At 39.0% G+C, this 19,926-nt stretch overlaps 1 protein-coding gene across 5 annotated transcripts in view; it reads left to right on the top strand.

Moving 5' to 3' along the window:
* Nucleotides 1-19,926, top strand: part of ARHGEF7 (Rho guanine nucleotide exchange factor 7) — a 115,925-nt gene that overhangs the window by 35,019 nt on the left and 60,980 nt on the right. For 4 of the 5 annotated variants that reach the window (XM_053970272.1, XM_053970268.1, XM_053970269.1 and 1 more), the window contains exons 3-5: nucleotides 10,747-10,831; nucleotides 13,286-13,416; nucleotides 15,838-16,039. In XM_053970272.1, the coding sequence (XP_053826247.1) occupies nucleotides 10,747-10,831; nucleotides 13,286-13,416; nucleotides 15,838-16,039 (418 nt within the window). Of the gene's footprint in view, nucleotides 1-8,625; nucleotides 8,683-10,746; nucleotides 10,832-13,285; nucleotides 13,417-15,837; nucleotides 16,040-19,926 lie in introns of those variants that run through there. The other variant, XM_053970270.1, reaches the window with a different exon arrangement.

Here is a 19,926-nt window from a genome sequence, read left to right on the forward strand (position 1 = left end):
GTTTTCCGTGAGTTCACTTTAATGGTCCCCTGAGTGAAAAGTGTATAAGGTGGTGTGAGAGAAGGTCTGGGAGATTTTACTCCTGAAATTTTGCACTGATTGCTGGGCTCGCAGATCCTGAGCAGGAATGGTTTTACCTAGACATGTGCTGCATGTCTCTCCCTGAGGTGTCTGCCTTGTCCTTCAGAGAGATGACTTGTCTGCTGGCCTGGCAGCTGCTGGATGCCCTCACCTTACAGGCTGTTGCATTAGATTGGCTTCAGTTTCCTTTCTTCCTGGCCAAAGACTCTGGGTCCCAGGGCTGCCCAGGTAGCTCCACCAGCCCTGCCACAGCAGGAGGGGTTGGTCACTGTAGCAGGTGGTGGTGAGGCTTGTCCCTGCTCCCTTGATCAAGTCCTGTGCCTGCTCCTTCAAAATGAGTGTTAATAAGTGGTGGAGGATGCTGGAGCACATTGTTGCAGGTACCTGCGAGAGAGGGAGAGATCCAGCCCTAGGTCCTTTTTTAAAGATTATTTGTACCGTCTGGAGTCATAGTGGTAACCTAGGGATGGAAAAGGGCGTGCTTGGGAGGAGCTGTAGCTCAGGGATTTGCGTACAGCTTTGTGTTCTTCAGTCAATTCTTAAAAGGGAAGTGTTGGAATGAATTTACTCTGGTTGAAGCCTGAAGTGTTGGTTTTGGGGCTTGTTCATTTCTGCTAACTACTTGAGAATTACTTATTTGCCGTTTTGTGATTCTAAATTAAATGAAAGTTTCAACAAGCTATATGAAAATTGAGTAAGCCTTTATTCTTAATTTTTGGCACTTTTCACAGTGTATTAAGGAAACAATTGAGATTTCTGATTAAATTCCTTCTTACCAGAAGCATGTAACATTTTTTTCCTTTTTTTTCTTTAATTCTTGCATTTCTTTGTTATCTTTATTCCCCCCCTCCCACTTTTTTACACCTATTTAACCACACTAAGTCAAATTCTGACTGTTACCAGAATATCAATTCCCCCTCAGTCTTTCTTCTTTGGCTACTAGTACATATTTAATGCTACAAGGATTTTCCTGTTTCTTTTGCTAATATGTTTATTTTAAAAACTGTGTGTGCACACAGCAAAAGGAGACTCCCAAGGTGATAAGCAGTGGGGGGAATAAGCACGCTTGAGGTCAGTGGGTCTGTGCTTCTGGCTCATGCTCTGTCCGTAGTTCATTCTCCATTGATGCTGAATCCGTGCATCATCTGATCACTTGGCTGCACACATTTGTTCCAGTTGAAATGTGAGCATGTGATGGTATTTAAATTGTGGTTGGAGCACGTGGTAGTGTAGTAAAACAGCCAGCAGACTATTTTAGGAGAGAGATGATAACCTCATGTAGTACAAAACCTTTTGCAGTAAGATGCCTTCTTTCACCCACCTCCAGCTCTTGCTCTCTGACATGTTCTGGGCACGCCTGTTTCTCTGAACACTGCTGTTCTGAAACAAGTCTGTCTCAGCAGTCCTGCTGTGTGCCTGTGGTGCTTGGACTTGCAAATGGAGATTTAGATTGCAGGTAACAATCCCTGTTTTGGAAGCAGGCTTTCCTAGTTTTTTTTTTTCTTTTTCCTCTCAAACATTTTTTATTATATAAATTAAGCTTTTTGCTTCATTGTATAGGCCTCTCTTCATCTCTCCATACAGCATGGCTTTTGAAACTAAGCTGATACTTCAGAAATTAGTTGAGAAATGTTGGCAGAACATGCATCTAGACAGAAGGCATCTGAAATCAGTTGTGGCAATCCATCCTTCCTGTGTTTTTAGGTAAGAGTATAGAGATGTTCACAGTTTAGCTGATGTGTACTTTTTTTTTATTTTAGAATATAAATCTACAATTCAAGTATGCCAGAAGCAGACTCTCTCTTTGTAACATTTGAAACCTAATTGAAAGTTTCCTGAATATATCAACTTCCTCTTTCCTAGGAACTGGTTTAATCTGAGCCTTAAAATATTTATTGTGTCACTACTCAGTTCAGCCATTGGGAAAGAGATGATTTCATTCTGAGTCCTTATGTTCATTAACTACTTCCAGACCCTGGCCAGGCCCTTTGGGCATCCTGTTTTGGTAGTCTTAATCACGGTCATTGTTGCTCTCGTGTGATTTTGATTTCCACTGTGACTGACTGATCTATTTCAGGTCAGTTTTCCTTTTCAGTGCTTCTGATACTTTGAGTTAGCACAGTGTTGGTCAGGAGTTTGTGCCAGAGACTTTTCTTTAGATTGTTCTTTCATTAAGGCTTTTTCATAACTTGTTTCTTTTTAATTTTTTACTGAGGAAAAAGAAGAAAAGTCAGGAAGAAATTGGGAATGTATGAAAATGATGATGCCATAATGTATGTTTCTCCTCTAAAGGGAACGGTTTACAGATTGTTGTAGTAACTTTACTTGAAAGTTTGACAATCATTATGGATTGTGGAGGGGAAGGTGGGGCACCTATCTGTGAGCTAGTGCTAGTACTACAGGGCATGACAGACATGCTCTAAATTGAAACTCAGGAAGGCTTATGTTCTCCATGCTGCTCCATCATGTCAGTGTTGAATGAGATTGGTGAAAGGATAAGTGCCCAACAGAGTCTGAAGTAGCAGAAGCTGTGGAATCAAGGAGTAGCTTCCCAAAATCATAACCTAAGATTTAAAAAGCAGTGCAGCCACTCAAGGGACCAGCTACTCCCCTTACTTGCATTTGTTCATGTCTAAGAGGGGTTGTAGTCTTGGGTAGGTGCCCAGTTGATAGTGTTACAGATATCACATGGACTCGGAAGACCAAAATCTGCTAGATCTGTTTTTTTGTAGTTGCAAGTTATTGATTAATATACTCAAACAGGTTACCAGCATCTGGCTTGTAGGCAGCCCTAAAAACTGACTTCACAGGCTTTCTCATGCATCATTGATCTTTAATGGACTATTCATACAAGAGGGCACTGGTTTCATGAAGTAGATGTGTCTGCTCTCAGAATCAGCATCGCAGTCCTGGAGTAGTTGTTAACTTTGTTCTTGTGGTAGGGTTGAGGGGAGAGTAGTAAGACCTAGAAACTGCTTTCCTCTTCTACAGTCTATTTCATTTGGGAAAATCCTTTACCAACACTTGCTCATGTGGTTTTCTCCAAGAAAATAACTATTTCGCCATGTTCTTTTTTATAAGATGTACTGGCTGTGTCTGCCTTGTGCAGTTACTAGTAAAAATGAAGTTTCACCATTTTTATCACTGACTGATTACTCTGCTTGATAGCAGAGCTGTCTGTATTTCCAAATGTATACTTGTTTTTTTCTTTTTCTCAATGCTGTATGTGTCTTCTTACTTGGACACAGTATTCCCTTTGCATTTTGGCCTGCATTTCCACATCTGTGTTTCCTGATATATTTTAGGAGACTAGCTTATGTGGTTGCCTGTGTATAGCAGGAAGAGATGGGTTTTGCTGGCTGAATAACCTGGATTTCTCAGGGTATGTTTCTGGCCAATTTTCCTGTTGAGGTGCCTCTCTTTATTGGCACTAGAAGGTGCTTATGCAATTGCTGTTTCAGCCAAGCATGTAGGTGTAACTGTTACATTGGCAACAACTGAGACGTCTCAGCTTCAGTGTCCCGATCATATTTTCTTTGATAATTTAATTCCAACAACTTTTATTTTTGCCTGTAGTTCCAGGAGTGTGAGCTTCCTTAAGCCGTGTTATTCAGTTGTGTATTAATACTGTGTGCTACTGACTGTCTTTCTCTATGTCAACTGAGATTATTACTGTGTGATATCATCTATAAACCAAAACCTACAAAGCAATTTTGAAACTGCTTTAGGATGAAGGTGTAATAAATGTAGTTTTTGTTTTGCTGTGCAGGTGGAAATTTGGAATAGGCTTGTTCCTATGTTTTCTTATTTACAGAAGTGTAGGCAGTGCTAATATTTCTATTTATACTTTTTAAATTACATCTTGCTTTGCTACTACTAGCAAAGAAGTTGGTGTTTATGCTCAAAAATACTATCTATGACGTCTTACAAAAGAATTCATTTGAGAATACTAACTTGTGGTGTTACATTCTAAAAACAGATTTGGAAAGCTTATGAAATTGAACAGTTCCTCTCCAAAAGGAAACATAGCATTTCTTTGCGTTTCTTTTTTTCCAAATGATATTTTTGCTTGTGTTGATGAAAAATAGGTTCTGTATGTGAGAAGTTTACTTTGAAGCACTTTCTCAGGTGAGATGTTTAGTATTTAAAATTAATGCTCTGTAGCATCCTTAGTGCTTTGATGTGTCTGGGTTTGGGCAAAATTTCTTGGAGCTGGAAAGCTTTAGGATTCTAAAACAGGTTTTTTAACCTTTGTCCTCTTTGGATTTGTGTTTTAAATGTGTGTCTGGATGCATGCACACACAGATGTACACACAGGCACTACAAACTTCCATATACATTTTTACAGCTGGTTCTGCTTGGTTTTGTAGATAACATGTTATATCTTAAAAGTATTACTAGTTGCAGGAATTAAAGCTTTCTAGGTGATGTGGTGTTTTAGTACAGTTAGGTTTTTACTTTTGAGGAACAGGTTTATATGAGCAGCAAAATTTATTCCAGACCATCTCTTAAGTTTTATTTAGTCTTTACCACTGATGTTTCTCTTGTGAAATGTTACCAAATGGCACAGAAATCATATACTGCAGATCTCTTTTTTCAGTTATTTTCAAACCTTTCCTTTTATCTTACTCTTAATTTTTGAAAGAGAACTTTTTTTTTTGCTTTCTTTTGTGCTGTATAGTGCTACATTTGGGCAACAGTATGCTTCATAGAGATTTCCAGAACATTTGTAATCATCTCTTCTCCCCTCACCCCTTCCTTTCCTCTCAGTTGTCATAGTTCCCTGCTTTTCTTATCTCTCCTTTTACTGCTGCAGCTTTCAGATGATAATGCACAGCTCGAGCAGCAGCTGCTGCATAATAGCTGCAGCACCGTTTAGAGCTGACCTAATGTGAGAATAAATGAACAAATCTGTGATTTGCTTGTGGGCTTACCTACAGGATCTTTTTTTGCAGCTTGGGTGTATTAGATGTCATCGCTGGAAGGTGAACTGTGGATGGCCTGCGTGGCATCCTCTTTCCAGCTGCTCCAAGGATTGTGCCACACTGGGGGTGGTGGCACAACAAACAAGATGTTGGGATTCCTAGTGCTTCTTGCAATCACCTGTTTCTAAACATTAGTTGCTTTTTTTCTTTCCTACCACTTCTTTATTCATGCTCCCGTGGCCGAGAACACTGCAGTGTGTGCAGTAGGAACAGGTGGAGCGACACGTTGTGGTGTCACGCTGTGCTTTGTCAAGCCACTCTGCTCATTTCCTTTCATTTCCTCCGGGTGAGCGAGCCAATGCTCTCCTGATCTTTTTTGTGAGGGGCCTGAGGCTGCAAAACGGAGCTGGAAAGTGTCCTGCTGGTTTAGTACACACAGCCCAGGGCTTACAGCTTATTTTGGGGCTGCCTGGTGAGGTTAGCAGCAGTTGCCCTATCTGTGCTGCACAGATGCCTGAGTGCTCCTCAGCTGCTGCACTTGGTGATGCAGGACTGTAAAGAGAGCTGTCACCTATTTTTGTCAGATGATTTAAGTGTTAATACTCAGTGGGAATACTGCACCTGTGTATATTCAAGGCAGTAGTTTAGCAAGGAAAAACATTTCTATTTTACTCTTAACCAGTATATGAACTTTTCTTGCTGTGACTGTTAGATACAACCTTACTGATGCTCTGCTGGTTTAAGGATACAAGCAAGTTAAGGTTTGTAGAAGACCTATTTGAAGAAAGTGTGTGTCAGATGAAAGCTTGACAGACCTACCCCTGATATATTTTTTTTCCCTGTCTCCAGTTGTAGACCTTGCTTTATCAGGTGAAGTACCTTCATTTTAAGAATACTTCCTCCATAACTAGATTCTGACTTTAAGGTTTAGAAGGGGGAACTAAAATAGTATGAAGGTTACATGAGGCCTTGAAACTGACTGATTTGAAGAAAAGAATCTTGCTGCAGGCTTACTGCATGCTGTAGTCTGCTCTCACTAGATATATTTTCAGCTTTATTTTCTCATTTCCTTTTTCTTTCATCAAGTTCTCTGGTAGTGTTTTTGCCTTTCAGTAGGTACTGGTTGTTGCAGGGATGTAAGGGATAAGCATTGTTATGTTCGTTTTATTTCCTTATTGCTATTAGATGAGAAGTCTCCATCCACTAGGATTAGTGGTTTAGATGACTTAAAATGGCCCTAATAATGCATTCAGGTAATTTTGAATGTTGCGGAGTTTAAGCAGATCCATGCAAAGTTTAATCTTGTTTAAAATCAGAGGGTAAATGTGGTAGTTGAACAGCCAGTATGTGGATGAAATGAATCTCTAAGGCATTTTGTTTGGTGTTGAGGAAATCTTAGTGATGGAAAAATGAAAATGGCTGTCATGAAGTGAGTTTAAAAACTGGCTTATTAATAAACTTAATTATAATTCCAAATGGAATTGACAAGATGTACATCCAGTGTATATCTTGCTGTAGGGCTTTTGTTGCTGTTACTACTTGACCACATTATGTAAAATTTCATTAATGACCTGGAAGAGGTCATAAAATTATTATCAATAAAGTATGTAGCCAGTTGAAATCTGGGGGCAGAAAATGCATATATATTTGTGGGAAGCCAGGCTTGTGTGTTTGGAATTAGTGTGGTGTGTGGAAAGGGTAGCCAGGATCTGTGAGTGAGGGTTGGCATTTGGGAGGCCTTAGCAGTCAGTGACCAAAAGTGCCAGAATGCTCTAGAGTGTTTGTAGGTCACTGCTAGCCTGATCTGGCCTGCCTTTAGAACATGGTATCCATTGGGGTGTTGTTGTGCTGCAGCCCCAGGCAGCCTCACTCTCACTCTGCCCTGGTGGGGTGGGGGGAGATTCGGAAGGGTAAAGATAAGGAAACTCCCCAGTTGGGATAAAGGCAGTGGAATGGGTACAGCTGAACAGGGCGTGCCAGCAAAGCAGAACAAGGAGTGAATCTATTACTTCCCATGAGCAGGCAGATGGATGTTCAGCAATCTCCAGGAAAGCCAGGCTGCATCACTCCTAGTGGAAGACAAACACCATCACTGTGAGCATCACCCCATTCTCCTGCTCTCATCTTAATGCTTATGTAAGGCATATGTGCATGTAGGTAATTCTGTGGTATTTAAAAACAAAAGTGTAGTTAAATAGTTTGTTCAGAATATTTGGCTTTGCTGGGTCCTCATCTGATCTGATTTATGATGGTTTTATTCTTGTATTCCTACTAATGTTTAATCTGAATTTTGGTGGAAAGTAAGGATTGAATGAACAAGAGGGTGAATTTTGTCGCAGGTAGAGTCTCTACAGAGTTATAAATTTTGTTTGTCTGGAAGTCGAGGACAGATTGGAAATATTTTTTTCCGTAAAGCTTTGTTTAATATCTATATATACCTGTTGCATACTATTCAAAAGACAAATCTTAATATTTGCAAAGTAATACCTTTCTAAGTGTTTGTGTTTTTAGGTTTACAGAGCTGTAAGGATGTGCAGCTTTGAATTCATGTTGTGCTCCTGCTGTGATTAGAAGAGTGGGTTATGCCAGTATTATAGAAGTAATTTAGTATGCAGACCTTATTATTTGGAATACTGTTATTGTTATAAAAATGGTTTGGCTTGATATTTGGATTTCAAAATTCAGCTTTGATTTTTGCAATTGAATAATTTGGAGTGTTGTATGGTAGGGGAGGGCTGTTTGTCATCCAGTGTCACTGAATGAGAAGTTACTCTTTTTAAGATCAAGATAAATTTTGAGAGTCAGTTCTACAGTTAATTTGTCCATAATTACCAGAATAAAGATTACAGGCCACATGCAAGTCAGATTTCCCTTGAAAACCTGGAGTAGACTGTTTTCCCTGGCTAGTTGATTTTCTTACTCTGTCAAAATTTTCAGATATATTGTGAAATAAGCAAACCTCCACTAAGATGGACGAAGGGTGTAAGTGGTTGGCAGGGGGGTTTTTTGTCTGTTTGTTTTTTTTGTTTTGGTGGAGTCTTTTGTTGTGGTTTTTTTTTTTTTTTTTTCTTTTTGGTTTTTTTTTTTTTTTTTTGTGGGTTTGGTGTTGTTTTTATTTTGTTCTTTTTTTTTTTTTTTTTTGTGGGTTGTGTATTTCTTTGGTGTTTGGTTTTTTTAGGTTTGGTTGTTTGGGTTTTTTTTTGAGATAAGGATTTTGTAACCAGGAATTATCCTTAAAACATTAGAACACTTATGTTATTTCCCTCACCTTTTACCTCTGTAGGTTAGTTATTTCTTAAACATTTGCTATGTTAGAAAACAACCCCTCTGGAGGGTGTCATGTCCCCCTCCCCCCCTTTTTTGTAGGCTGCTGCTGAACATACTGGCCAGGAGCTGCTAAGGGTGGCTTCCGGTCAGAATTGCTTCATGTAAAATCACAAGGAAGCAAATGTTTCTTGCATCCTCCCATTGTGTTGTTTCCTGTGGAGCAGACTGGATGCATGTCCTGGATACAGGTTTTTTATGGCACTGTACATGTTGGGATGATCCAATCAAATTGTTCTTGGTATCCACTATAGTCTGAGCGTAGCAGGAAACGAGGCTTCCTCTCAACCTTTTGTTCTCAAGTTAGCCTGACTGTGGAGAGCTCTTGGCTCTGTCAGAATCCAGAATGAAGGTGAGCTTAAAATTGATTTAGGGTTGGGCTGTTTTAAGGTTCTGTAATTTCAAGCTGTAATTTTTAACCTTTGTTTTAAATGTTCCCTTTCTTAGTCATTCTTTCTCCCTTGTCCCTTTCTGATCCAGTTCTGGTTTCTGCATGAGCACTTGTCCCGTGTATTTAATTTTTTTAGGGTCAGGGCTAGGCTTTTGTGATTCTTTTCACACTTCAAGTTTACTTACACTTCAAGTTTGTTTAAAAACTACCACAATAAGCTGTAGTAATAATGGAAATTTCACACTCTTAATACTTTCTTGTTCCATAGCAGCTTAATTTTTTTCCCCAATTTGAGCAGTGGTTAAGCTGATCTCCAGCCTGGTTTTGACTTTATAAATTATGATGTTAATAACATCTATCATGTCTGTTTGTTAAATCAGATTATTTTTTTCTCCTTAATGCTTTTTTTTTGTGTACATAGTCTTTTAATATTCCTTGTGTTTGAGGAGAAGCCTTACAAAATTCACATCTAGGCCATTCCCTGATGGCTCTCCTTAGTCCTTACAACTTCAAATAATAAAGAGAAGCCTTTTTAAATTATCTGTAGTCCAGTGAACCTTGTTGAAGTAGTTATTTGACTTAATTTATGTGAGCAATAACTCCTTGGAGTATACTGTTGTGTGGTTCTGACTGCTTGATGCTGTGTGTGTTGTGTGGCATTGCTTTTCTGAGCTGTGTAAATGCTATTCAAGCTTGAGGGACCTATACTGTGGATGCATTGGGAGTTTTTGTGGGTGGTGTTTGTTTGTTTGTTTTTTTACTAACACAGTCATTAAATGTTTCCTAAATCTGTTCTACCTTTCCTGTGATATTGCATCACCAGTCAGAACTGGTCTGGCAGCCCCTTCTGTGGTTACTTTCATAGCTTTTGTTAACACTTTTGCTTCTCTTGGGTTAAACTAGCCTTTCTTTGTTCCTTTCTCGCTTCTCCCCTGGGATTATGAGTTTTTCCTCTCCTGTCTGTGAAGGCTGTTTTCTGGGGTAAGGATTTTCTGATAGTGTCTGTGGGATGGGTCTGTTGTCAGAAAAGTGAACTGGTTTTTGTTGACTTTTTAGATAAAAACTGATTCACTGCAGAAAACTAAATATCTTTCTGTTTCTTAAATCAGTTGGAAGAACTGCAGCAGCTGTCTTTTATTGTCAGCTTTCTAGTCTTGTACAAAGGAGTCCAGTGAGTTCTTTCAACGTATGCAGAATCTATTGCAAGAGCTATTTTCATGAGACTTTGGATGAGTGTTTCCATTACCTCAGGCAAATATGGGTTTGTGGGATTTTTTCCTTTTTTTAAAAAATGTCCTCTTTTCCCCAAAAAAATCCAGATGTTTAATGTCATCACCCAGTGCTTGAAAGTTGCTGGAGTGTTTTCTGCAAGATAATTCAAGGTTTGGATCGCCTTACCACAGTTAAAAAATAAAAATAAAATGAACCTCTCCTTTCATCTGTCCTCTTCCCAAACCTCATCCTTGATCTAACCTGTCCAGCAATTTAATTATTTTAAAAATTCATTAATGTTAAGGAATGCTGCTTTCCTCTGTGTCTTGTAAAGAGACAGCATGTGGGTTGTAATACTTCTTAAAGTATTTGTAGTTATTTTCAAAGTACATTATGAAAAAATCAGGTACAATGCCTGTGCACTGCTACAGAAAAAGAAGAGTATGCCAAGAGTAATGGTACCCAGTAACTTTTTTTTTGGCCAAAATGTCTTAGGAAAACTTCTGATACTTGTTTTATTCGACATTCTTGTAACTTAAATTATACTTGATATTTTTACTTTCTCAGTTCTTCAGTTTTTTTCAAGTGCAGCTGTTGCTATATTATCTTTCCATTTAAAAGTGTCATAGTTTGTTGGGGTTTTTAATTTTTTTTTTGAGGAGACCCCCCCCACCCCCCATCTTACTGGTTCATAACAACCACTAAAAGATTAATACTTTGATCATGCAATAGCTTCTACAGTTGTGGTTTGTATGTACAAGCTTAAAGGCTTGTTTCTATGACTTAACTACTTGTTTTTTGATTCTCTTTCAGACTTTTGATGCAAATGACCTGTATCAGGGACAGAATTTCAGCAAAGTTCTTAGCTCTCTTGTGGCTTTAAATAAGGTGACTGCAGGTAAGTAGACTGCTCTGTCTTGTGCTTGCTTACTGCTACTTTCACCTTGCTTCAGTGTATATTTATATCTGTGTTGTACCCATGATGAGGTGAACATATGCAGCATTTTAAATGAGCTTTTGTGGAAGTTCATGTTTTTAAAACTTTGCAGTGGCTCTGGGTTCTCTAGTCACATCCTCTGCAGAAGGAAGCTTTGTGGTAGAGCTAAGGCTAAGCCTTTAAGTGAGCAAGCAATTTAGAAAAATTATGTTTTTCAGAAAGGCCTGTTTTTAGGTTGTTTTTTTTTTCCCCTCCAAGTTTTAACTACTAAAGTTGACTTTTGCTCCATTCTGTCATTCTCCTATTTGAAGAGTTTGGCAACATTTTTGCCATCCCCGCCTACATTTCCCGGTGCTATCCTTTCTTGCCAATAACAGAAGGATATCTAGTGTCTTCGATCCCTCAAGCCACATCTCATTCATTTACCAGCTAGAAGTCATGAACCACTCACCTCAAGTTCTTTAGTGGGAGGGGAGAGAGCTGTAGAAATAACAGACAGGTGAGAGGTGTCCATCCATCATTGTAGGGTGAGGCTGTGCTAAATTGTGCCAGCTGGACCCTGCGACAGTCAAGAAGTGTTAACATTGGCCCTTTTGGTTTCTTCCTTTTTCACCATCTGCAGCAAGTTTCAGTACTGGTCATCAGGCCAGAGTCTGAGAGAGAGTCTAAAACTGAACCATATATATCAGTTTTTGTGTGAGGAAGAAAAGGAAGGTGATAGAAAAGTCAGTGATGCATAAGTGTAACTTCATTTAATACTAATGAGATAAGTATCTTATCACATTTATAATCTCTCACCTGTTTAATGAGAGACTTTGTGGTTTTGGTGGTTTTATATTTTTCCCTTGCATTAGAAAGCACCCCTTAAAATTAAGTTTTGCAACCACGTCTTAATTTTTAATGAAGCAGCATGGGGTAATACCATTGACTTCTTTGAAGCTGTTTAGACCAGTTGGAGATACTGCCTCTCATCTCAAGTGTAACTGCAAATGCAGACCAGTGCAGTACATCTTTAAAACTGCTGTACACTGGCCATTTCTGCCTTTGCCATCATTAAAGTGGAGAAAAAGTGTGCCTGTTTTGTCCAGATGTCTATGGATCAATGTCTATGTCAAATAGCCACAACTGCAGCTGGTTGGAAGAGACCTGGGCTGATCCCTTTCACGGTGGGGGCATGGGGTGCTGGTATGGAAACCAAAAATCAAAACCACATGCAAACTGTGGTGTTGTTTCATTCCTGTAAGAGCAAGCATAAACCTTCTTGTTCTTCCAAACAATTTTCATTAACTGGGTGATTGTGTAGCAGGCATTTTAGACTGTATCTCTCTGCTCTAGTATTGGAAGATGGATTTCAGATCCTCATGTGGATCTGCAAGAATTTCAGGCATACACAGGTTCTTCTGAGATAGGCCTTCCTACAAAGTGAGGAATGTGACTAATGGGCATGATTACTGATGAAGGACCTCTGTGGGTTTTCATTCCATCGAAGTATCAGTTTCTGGAGTGGTGGGATCAAGGAAGGAGGCTGCAGCCACACTGAACCTGGCTCTTGGGAGCTGCTTTTGGTGCAGCACCTGGTTGGCTGTGGCTCACTAAGCCACAGGACACCCCCCCCTCTTGTTGGCTAGCAACATCCCATCCCGGGGAGGTGCCAGCCCAGTGTCCAGGGCTGAGGCTGCCCTGGTGTCCCTAGCTGCCCCACTCCTGGCTGGGATGGTGCGATGAGCCCTCTCCTGCTGCTCCCTTGGTGCCTCCCAGCCCACAAGGGACCCCAGCAGCCCCTGATGGCACACAGCCCTTCAGGTGAACATATCACATGGGTGTGCTTCTCAGAGGAGAGACAAATGGAAAAGGGGAAATGTTTTGCGAGGGTGTTGTTTACTTGAGAAGCAGCATTTTCCTTTCTTCTATTCCTAGTCCTCCCTCCAAAGAAGAAAAAAAATAGCTTAGTTGGCAAAAAAAATTGGGATGAGGCAAAGGAATGTAGGAAAAAAGACAGTGGAAGGAATGTTTTAATTGAGAAGGAGATGGGGGGCTGTGAGAAGAGCTAAGAAACAGATGTGGCTGGCTTCACTTCAAGCAAGTTTTATGCAGTCAAAATTCTTGGCTACTAGCTAAAATGCTGCTGTTTAATTACCTTTAAATAGACTGGTAGTGACTAGGAATAGATAAATACAGCCCTAACCCTCCTCTCTCTAAACAGGCCAAGTTGTTTTCTTGTCTGTGTGGGGAAGAAATTGTCAATGTCTCAGGATTTTAGATTTATTGCTATCATTTTTTAAATCTTGAATTACTGAGTAAATGCAGATACATCAAATCTGCTTTAAGCATGTGAATTTTACAGAGATAAGCAGAAGTTATAGATGCAGATTGTTAAAATTCTAATATTTACTTTTTTTCCCCACCCTCGTACAGACATTGGGCTGGGCAGTGACTCTGTATGTGCACGTCCCTCATCTCATCGGATAAAATCCTTTGATTCTTTGGGATCCCAGTCTTCACACAGTAGAACTTCAAAACTCTTTCAGGGACAGTATCGGAGTTTGGTAAGTTCTGGAAGAATGAAATATGCTGTGGTGTGGTATTTTTCCCCCCCTTTCTTTCCCCCTTTAAAGTAAATTATAGTGTAGCAAAGTAACTGTTTCTTCTCTTTCAGTTCTGTATTTTTAGCCTGTGAGTTTGTTTTTGCAGCTTTTTATATGATATTTCAAAATACATGCAGCTTTTTATTAACTTCAAACTATTTTAGTGTTTGAAGTGTTTAGTGCTCCTTTAGTGCTCCATGTTGTCTGCATAGACAGTATCTTCCTGGATTTATGTTTTTCTTCTCAGTGTAAGGACTTGCTTTTCCAAAGACAAAAATCTGATTTTCTCTCTGAGTTTAGAGGTGATGATTGAAGGTTATTCAAACCTCCGTGAAGGTGATACTTCTAATTTTGACAGTAGTGTTAGTTGTTCCTCTTTTCTGTGCTATTTCAAGGTTGATCCTTCAACTTGCCTTCGGGTGACTGAGTTGTATGGGACATTGTTTTATAGTACAGCTGAATTCAGGGTTGCATACCTCATGGAAATTGTGATAAAATGTACTTTTAATCACTGAAGGTTTGCAAGGAGGGTTCAGAACCCTAATGAAAGCTGCTTTATCCGTGGCATTCTTAGGTGTGGTGTAATGTGTTTTATCTAGTAGCAGAGCCTGTGGAAGTTTTTGCCCTTTGCCACTAATTCGAGCTCCTGTACTGCTGTTCACAACCCATTCAGTTTTGCAGATGCAGCAGTTGGTGGGACTGGCTGTTAGCTGGATCACTGAAGTAATTGATGTTTTCAGTGTTTCTATCACTTTGGTGATCTGAGTTGCTCTGTGCAAAGTTAGAGCAGAGAAGTGCAAGAAGGAGGGAAAAAGATCTAGTGGTCAAACCCAGGAAATTGTTAGGTTTTGTTGGTGTAGATGATCTGTTTGGAACAGTTCTCACCAAGTTTGTACTCATTTCCTCTGCTGGAAAACAATACTGGCAGAGCATAGCATTTGTAGTTGATCTCACTGTGCAATGTTTCTGCTTATTTTGTGGCTTTTTACCATTTACTAAACCAAAACATTCTCTCTTGTTGAACAGAGAGGATGAAAGCACATAATATACCAGCAGAAAACTAAGGCAGAGGCACTTGTTTGAAAATGTGCTGATCTAATTGTCAAACACTGGTACTTACACTATCTTGGGACTTCCTTCATGTTTTCCAAGTTGTGTTTGCCCTCATTTTCCTGAAGTTTCTCAGCTGCTAACTCTGATGAAAGTCGGATTGAGTTACGATACAATAACATGATTGCTGGCGTTATGAATCAAGCTGTCGTGTAAGATCCTAGTGACAATATGCAGTCTTTTCATCACCTCAGTTATATAGGCAATATGTAGGTTAAATTCTTCTGCCTGGGTAGCTGACTAGGACTGCTTACACAGTCATTTTCTCACTAGGCTATGTTTTTAGCTGTACCGATATTGATTCTTGGTTAGGATAGAGACAAACATGATTTGTAGTGCTATTCTCTCAGTTCCAGTGCAAGTTTTTTAAAGTTCTCCAAGTATTGCACTTTTTTAGCACAAAAGTTTGCCCAGACTGTCATGAAATGCTTGCATGGGGCAGATACCCAAAACTGGCATCTAGGGACAAAATGCTGAATTTGAAAATCATTCATTTGAAAGACTTGCTAGTTACTTGTAAGATCATTCAGATGTTAGGACAGAATGATAATCTGCCTTTACATCCATGGTAGGGGATGAGCATACATGCACAGTGTATATGGACAGCTGCAAGTCTGACTGCTGCAGGCTTCCAGCTTTGCTAACCTTCAGAGAAATAATTTGGGAGTACCTATTCAAGGTAAGTTGCATAACTCATAGGTTTTGTGAAAGAACACTCCTTCATTGGCAGGCCATGGAGACTTGTAACTGTGGAAGCCACCAACCTGATCTGTTACAGGAAAAAAGAAAAGGAAAAGGTTTTGAGCTGCAAACTCTTGATATATCCAAAATTAAATTAAACCAAACTCAGTTTCTCCCTCCTTGCAGCGCAGAGAATTTTAGGAAAAAGCTCTCTAATGTAAAGCCTTTGTTTCTTTGTTGTTGTCAAAGGCAGTTTCAATTTATGCTAGTTATAGAAAATGTGTATGTTTTCTTTATTTTTTTTTTTTTTGTGAGAGCAATAATTATTCTCATTTTAGCTGTTAACCCCTTCTGATTTGGAGGGGCTGTAATAAGTAGAATATATACTTCCATGGCTGACAAAAATCTGTAGATTAAAAACGACAGAAATACTGGAAATGCTAAATTGCTCCTTATAAAGACTTTTGAGTAAAAATGTGTAGGGACTGTTGTGTGTGGAGGAAACTCTATTTTATGGACATTTCTGTTTTGCTCATGGAAATATTGTTTAAGTCTCTAATGATCATTTTATTCTTTGTTTTCTCTTACTAGGACATGACAGATAACGGCAACCATCAGTTGGTGGTGAGAGCCAAATTTAATTTTCAACAGACAAATGAAGATGAACTTTCTTTTTCAAAAGGTGATATTATTCATGTTACAAGAGTGGAAGAAGGAGGCTGGTGGGAAGGAACCTTGAATGGAAAAACAGGGTGGTTTCCAAGTAACTACGTACGAGAAATCAAATCAAATGGTGAGTTTTGAAGGAGAGAGCATATTTACAGAAATTCTTGCTTTGGGTAGAGGTTGATGGTTGGTTGATTTATTAAAGCTTCTAATGCTTTTTGTTCAAGCTTGATTTTATTTACTGAACGTCATTCACAGCAATGATTAATGCTTGGGAACTTGCACTTCCCCACCCCAGTTCACTGTAGGGGGTGGCTTCTGAATTAGCAGTAAGTGTGCAGAAAACTCCCTATTCTGTTTGCTTGTCTGTCACATTTGGGCTGCTCTCACTTCCTTGGTCTGAATATGGGATTTTGACTCAGATGCTGACTTTGAATTGGTGCTTCTGGTTTAAATAGTGAGAGATTTCCTACCAAAAAAAAACCCCAAAAAACAAACCAAGAAAAAAACCCCAAACCTAACAAAAATTTACTCAATATATCCCATTACTTAGAAGTAAACAACTGCAGGAAGGAAACCCAATTCTATCAAGATCTACTTTTGAAAGCGAATGTATTTGTGGTTTTTCTTTTTCTTTCTTGTTCATGTGCCTTCAGCTTTTCTTCATACAGACTTCATCCTTCTGCTGAAGTTTTATTTTGAACTTTATGCAGTCTAAGTGCCTTCTGTAAATGTCATCCGAATATCAGAAGTAACATTCCTTTTTAATCCACTAGGACATTGCTGTGGGTGACATAATTTCTCTGTCTCCTTTATTTCCTTTTTTTACCCCATGTCTTTCCTTGTCTTGGCTTATTTTCAGAGATTAGGGATAAGCCTGGTAGGATAAAATTACTCAGGGTCTCTGGAAGGCTTTACCACTGTTTCCTTTGTGACAGCTCCAGTGAAAACATACATCTTTTGGGGCTATGCTAAAGTCTTGGGCATGGCTTTTTTTTTTCTTCCCCCCATTATGAGGCAGCTATTCAGATGCCTGATTGCAGTGAGGTCCATTCTAAAAGTCCATTCTAAAACTTACCTTTTCTCCTTTGGTTGCATCCTCTTATTTTCTTCTTTGGTTTAATATCTCCAGTCTGTTGCTGCAAAATGCTAGTCTGAGATCTGCAGCTTCATTGCCCTTTTCGACCAACTTCTCCCAGACATAGTCCCAGTGTAAGACTTGGCTTTAATGTTCTTTAGAGATCTCTCAGATGCAGCTTATCCTGAGAAACAATTACTGAAGTCTGTTTTTGGTTTGTAGTGTTTTAGCATTAGCCATGATGACCCTCTTGTCTCATTGCTATTCATTTAAATCATTGCTGCAGAGATTTTGTTTGGATTTCATCAGTTTTGACCTCTTCTAACTCTTGGAATCTGGGTAGATAATTAAGCTCCGGAACAGAAATGCTTTAACAGTGAACATGCAAGAACCAGAAGTTGCTAGTAACTGGAATTAAGTGGTTCTTGTTTTATTAAGAATACTTGGGTGAAGTAACCCTTCTAAGTAGGAAGAGACAAGCTGTAGTGCCAAGGTTAGTACCAAGTGTGGTCTGATACTTGTGACTCCTTGCAACCCTGTCTGATCCCTGGGGCTGACATGGTTTTTACTTTCACTTCTTGCCCTCAGAAGAATTTTCTCCCAAGTCTTTTTCCCTCCACTTTATAGGTGTATTCTCTCTGCTACAACAGTTTATCCCTTCTGGCTTCTGCAAGAGTACTTGCATTCTTGGACTGCTGTCTCATATGTTTAGTTTCTTCTATGGAAGTTTCTTCTGTTTGTGCCCATGCTTTTCTCTTCTCAGGAAGCTTAGTTCATTGAGTATTACAAAGTTGAAATGACTGAGCTGTAGCTCACTAGCTTTCTCTGTTTCCCTCATCCATTTTTAAAATTACTGTGTTTGGCTTTTTCTAGTACTTTTTGGAACTTCACTTGTGCTCTCTGATTTCAGATATGGATATAGCTAGTTCTCTTACTATCAAATCAGCACAACAGGTACTGTGTAATTTATCAAAATAGTAATTTTAACCTGCTTTTATGCATTTGTAGGTATATGTTTGAGTTGCCTGAAGTTGACTTTTTTATGAGGAGGATGGGGGGTGGTAGAAGGAAGCATGACATACCAAGAGCTTCTTAGTGTGTTAGTAACTGTGGAGTTGCAGGTTAGCTTTACCCCTTCATGTATGTATGTATGCATGCTGTGGAATGCTTTGTTACTACTACCCTCATGACCATGTTAGTTGTATTTTAAATGGTGACCTGACTTCTCCTGCTTACTTTAGCTTCTTTTTGTGTTTGTGGTCAGTGTATATGTTTGCAATATTTGTTCCACATCAGTTTGCATTCACTTTCACTAACTTTTAAAGGAATTATCATTCTTGTGAGTCTATTCTGCTTATGTTGTTACTAGTGGGACTTCTTTTTTTATCCATATTTTTAAGTTTACTGAGTTCTTACTTGAAGTCCATTGTTGCAATTTTGCTGCACTGTTTCTTTTTTTTTTTATTGCTTGTTTCCATGAAACTTGTTATGAGCATTTCTATTCTCAACTAAGTTTTGCTTTATGGATATTGTTGAAGATCCTACAGAGAGGGCTTTTCTGAAATTCTCCTCCCTTCTGTATCCAAATGCATTGTCACTGTGTCCTGCTGCCGGACTTTCTTTGTTCTGCTGTCCTTGTTGAAACAAGGATGTAATGCTGTTTGATACAAAGCTCTGAAGTTGTTTGAATAGGTGGGTGTTCATGAGAAGCTTCATCTAGGTTATATGTAATTTCTGTTGCCTTCCTGTGTCCATACTCTTCTAAGTTTGTCTTCATTAGGAGAGTTGGCATTTCTTGAGCTGGTAATCTTACACTGTCCATTTTTCTTTACTTCCTAGCAACTATATATACACCTCACTTCAGGATTTTCCTAATTCAGACGTATTTTAAGTGCCCTTATGCCTTAATCATGAGGTTGAAAGATAAAAGGGCTCTTTTTTGCCTTACGTGTTTTAAAAGTGGTTAGGAGAACTTGCAGCCTTGCTAGCTCAAATTCAAAATGTGTTTTCTATCAATGTTATAATAGATTGATTTAAAAAAGATCCAGATAGGATTGTTGAAATATATGCTCTTGATTAAGGTCTCTCTGAAAAAAATGTTCATCCTGGACATCTCATTTGTTTTCAACATACTCTGTAAAATGGTCTGGCATTGGCAGTATGACACTACACTTCTTTCTTCTCTGAAATGTAGCTGAAAATACTGTAAATACTTACAAATTCTGTATAGGATGATGCATTCTATGGAGAAGCTCCCAGGACATGACTAAATAAGCTCCTGGGTTTTACTAAATTAAAGCCCCTTAGTCTGCTGTAGACTTCTGCAAATTGAGTGCAGGAAGAAATGAGTAAAGTTATTTGTGCATGTGTGTTTTTGTTTCAATTCTCACAAACTTCATAGGCGTTAGATGTTTATATAAATGGATTTTTGTTCTAATTTTAAATCCTCTAGTGTAAAAAAAGCTGTAGATATGTAATCCTAGCTTTTATGGTGGCTCTGAAGTTATATATTCAAGGAAGGGAAGAAAAAGATGTGTGGCAATGAAACTGCCTTTACCCACATTGATTTCTTCAAGTGTTTAGAACAAAAGTAATCTGCATTACATAAATTACACCAGCAAAGAATATCACATGATAAGGCATCTCACAGTGGTTGTGCCGTGGCTGTAACTTGTTTGTTTAGCTGTGCCTGAGTGATTAGAGTTAGCACACAATGCTAATGAGGTGAGCTACAAATGGTTGTAGGACACATACTGAGATTGTTGAGCAAGGCACAGCATTTCATTTTCTTAGGCTGGACAATGACTATTTTGAGGTAAAATAAGTTTGCTTGAGATGGAAACTGTTTTTGGTTTGCTTTTGAGTGTGTATTTATTCTGTCCCCCTCCCTGAGGGGAAAAAGAGGAATTGTTTAAAGTTGCGATAGTTATGATCAA

This window comes from Vidua macroura, chromosome 2, assembly GCF_024509145.1.
Source record: "Vidua macroura isolate BioBank_ID:100142 chromosome 2, ASM2450914v1, whole genome shotgun sequence".
NCBI lineage: Eukaryota > Metazoa > Chordata > Aves > Passeriformes > Viduidae > Vidua > Vidua macroura.